The sequence below is a fragment of the Eptatretus burgeri genome, chromosome 18 (assembly GCF_056783735.1).
Source record: "Eptatretus burgeri isolate ZD-2024b chromosome 18, Ebu_testis_v1, whole genome shotgun sequence".
Taxonomy (NCBI): domain Eukaryota; kingdom Metazoa; phylum Chordata; class Myxini; order Myxiniformes; family Myxinidae; genus Eptatretus; species Eptatretus burgeri.
Window position 1 is genome coordinate 31,674,344 of NC_140978.1, and position 1,194 is coordinate 31,675,537.

The 1,194-nt window shown below is 42.6% G+C and overlaps 1 protein-coding gene across 1 annotated transcript in view; it reads right to left on the minus strand.

The window, feature by feature from the left end:
* The window catches only part of LOC147008823 (protein shisa-4-like), a 116,180-nt gene extending 115,722 nt beyond the window's left edge, over positions 1–458 (minus strand). The window contains exon 1 of the mRNA XM_085863875.1: positions 323–458. Coding sequence (XP_085720001.1) covers positions 323–368 — 46 coding nt within the window. The 5' untranslated portion in view covers positions 369–458. The remainder of the gene's footprint in view (positions 1–322) is intronic.
* Between the last annotated feature and the right edge of the window lie 736 nt (positions 459–1,194).

Below are 1,194 nucleotides of genomic sequence, written 5' to 3' on the forward strand. Positions count from 1 at the left end.
ACATGCGATCAAGGGATGAATCACATGCATCCAAAAATGATTGGTGAGAGGATCTCGTAAGTTGCAGGTAGATGCAGCCAAGGTAACAGGATTGGCAAGATTAGAGAATACCGTAGGATGGTACAGGAGATATGTCATGGATCTTAAAGTTTGCCACCACCTTTCAAGACTGGCCTGACATTGATGATCACAAAGTTACATGAGTAGGTATCACCTGCTGAAAATGCTCTTTCCTTCATATCAAAGGGAATTAAATTTGACTTTAAAAATCAGGAAAAGACATTGATTCGAATATCGTTCACACGATAACTCACGGACTTACCGAAGCTGATCAGAGTAAACAGCAGGAGACAAAGATAAATCCTCATGTTCAATAAATGGCAGTCAGACTGTTCTGTGTGAACACCCAGCAGCAAGTTGTGTCAATGGACAATGTGTTCCTCATTGGCCTCATGTCACCACTTTATGGTGTATTGGTGACATGGTGGTTGCGTAACCCAAACCCCCGCTTCTTCGGCAACCACAATGTTTTTGAAACACTTTATCTTTCAGTAAAATTAACGAACACAACAACACGGCCTGAACGGAGGAGGGGACTGTCTTCAATTTTGGCAGCCCTCTCCCATGTACAGGAGGTGGTCTTGGTCGAACAAAGAAATTTGATGCATGATGAGGCCATTCAGCCCATCATGCCTGTGCTACACAATCGGCGGGTTCAACACGAGAGTTCGTGGAACACCTTACCCCACACAGTTTTGAGAAAAGGACATGGGAAGGGTCCTTTCAACTCTTGACGTGCATTTCTGAACATGAGCCGCCATTTTGTCTGAATCTCGATATTCCCCCGGCTGGTGAGGAAAATTTGATTGGTCAAGATGTTGTAATATTTTGACCAAGGTTTTTGGAAGTCCAAACGAGACAATTTATGTTCTACAGTGTTCAAGTACATAATTTTATCTATACTAATAAATGTGTGCGTGTGTGTGTGTGTCTCCTCCATAACTCCAAAACCATGGAATAGAGCAGCTGGAAACTTTGCATGCATACCAAGAAAACTCCAAGGAAGTGCACGAGTGAAAATTGGATGTTTGGGTTAATTAAAACACCCCTTTTGAAGTTAATTAATGGCCTTAATTATATCCTTTATCAGGCACATCCTTGGCCACCTCACTGGCATCTTGAGGTGCATTCTGG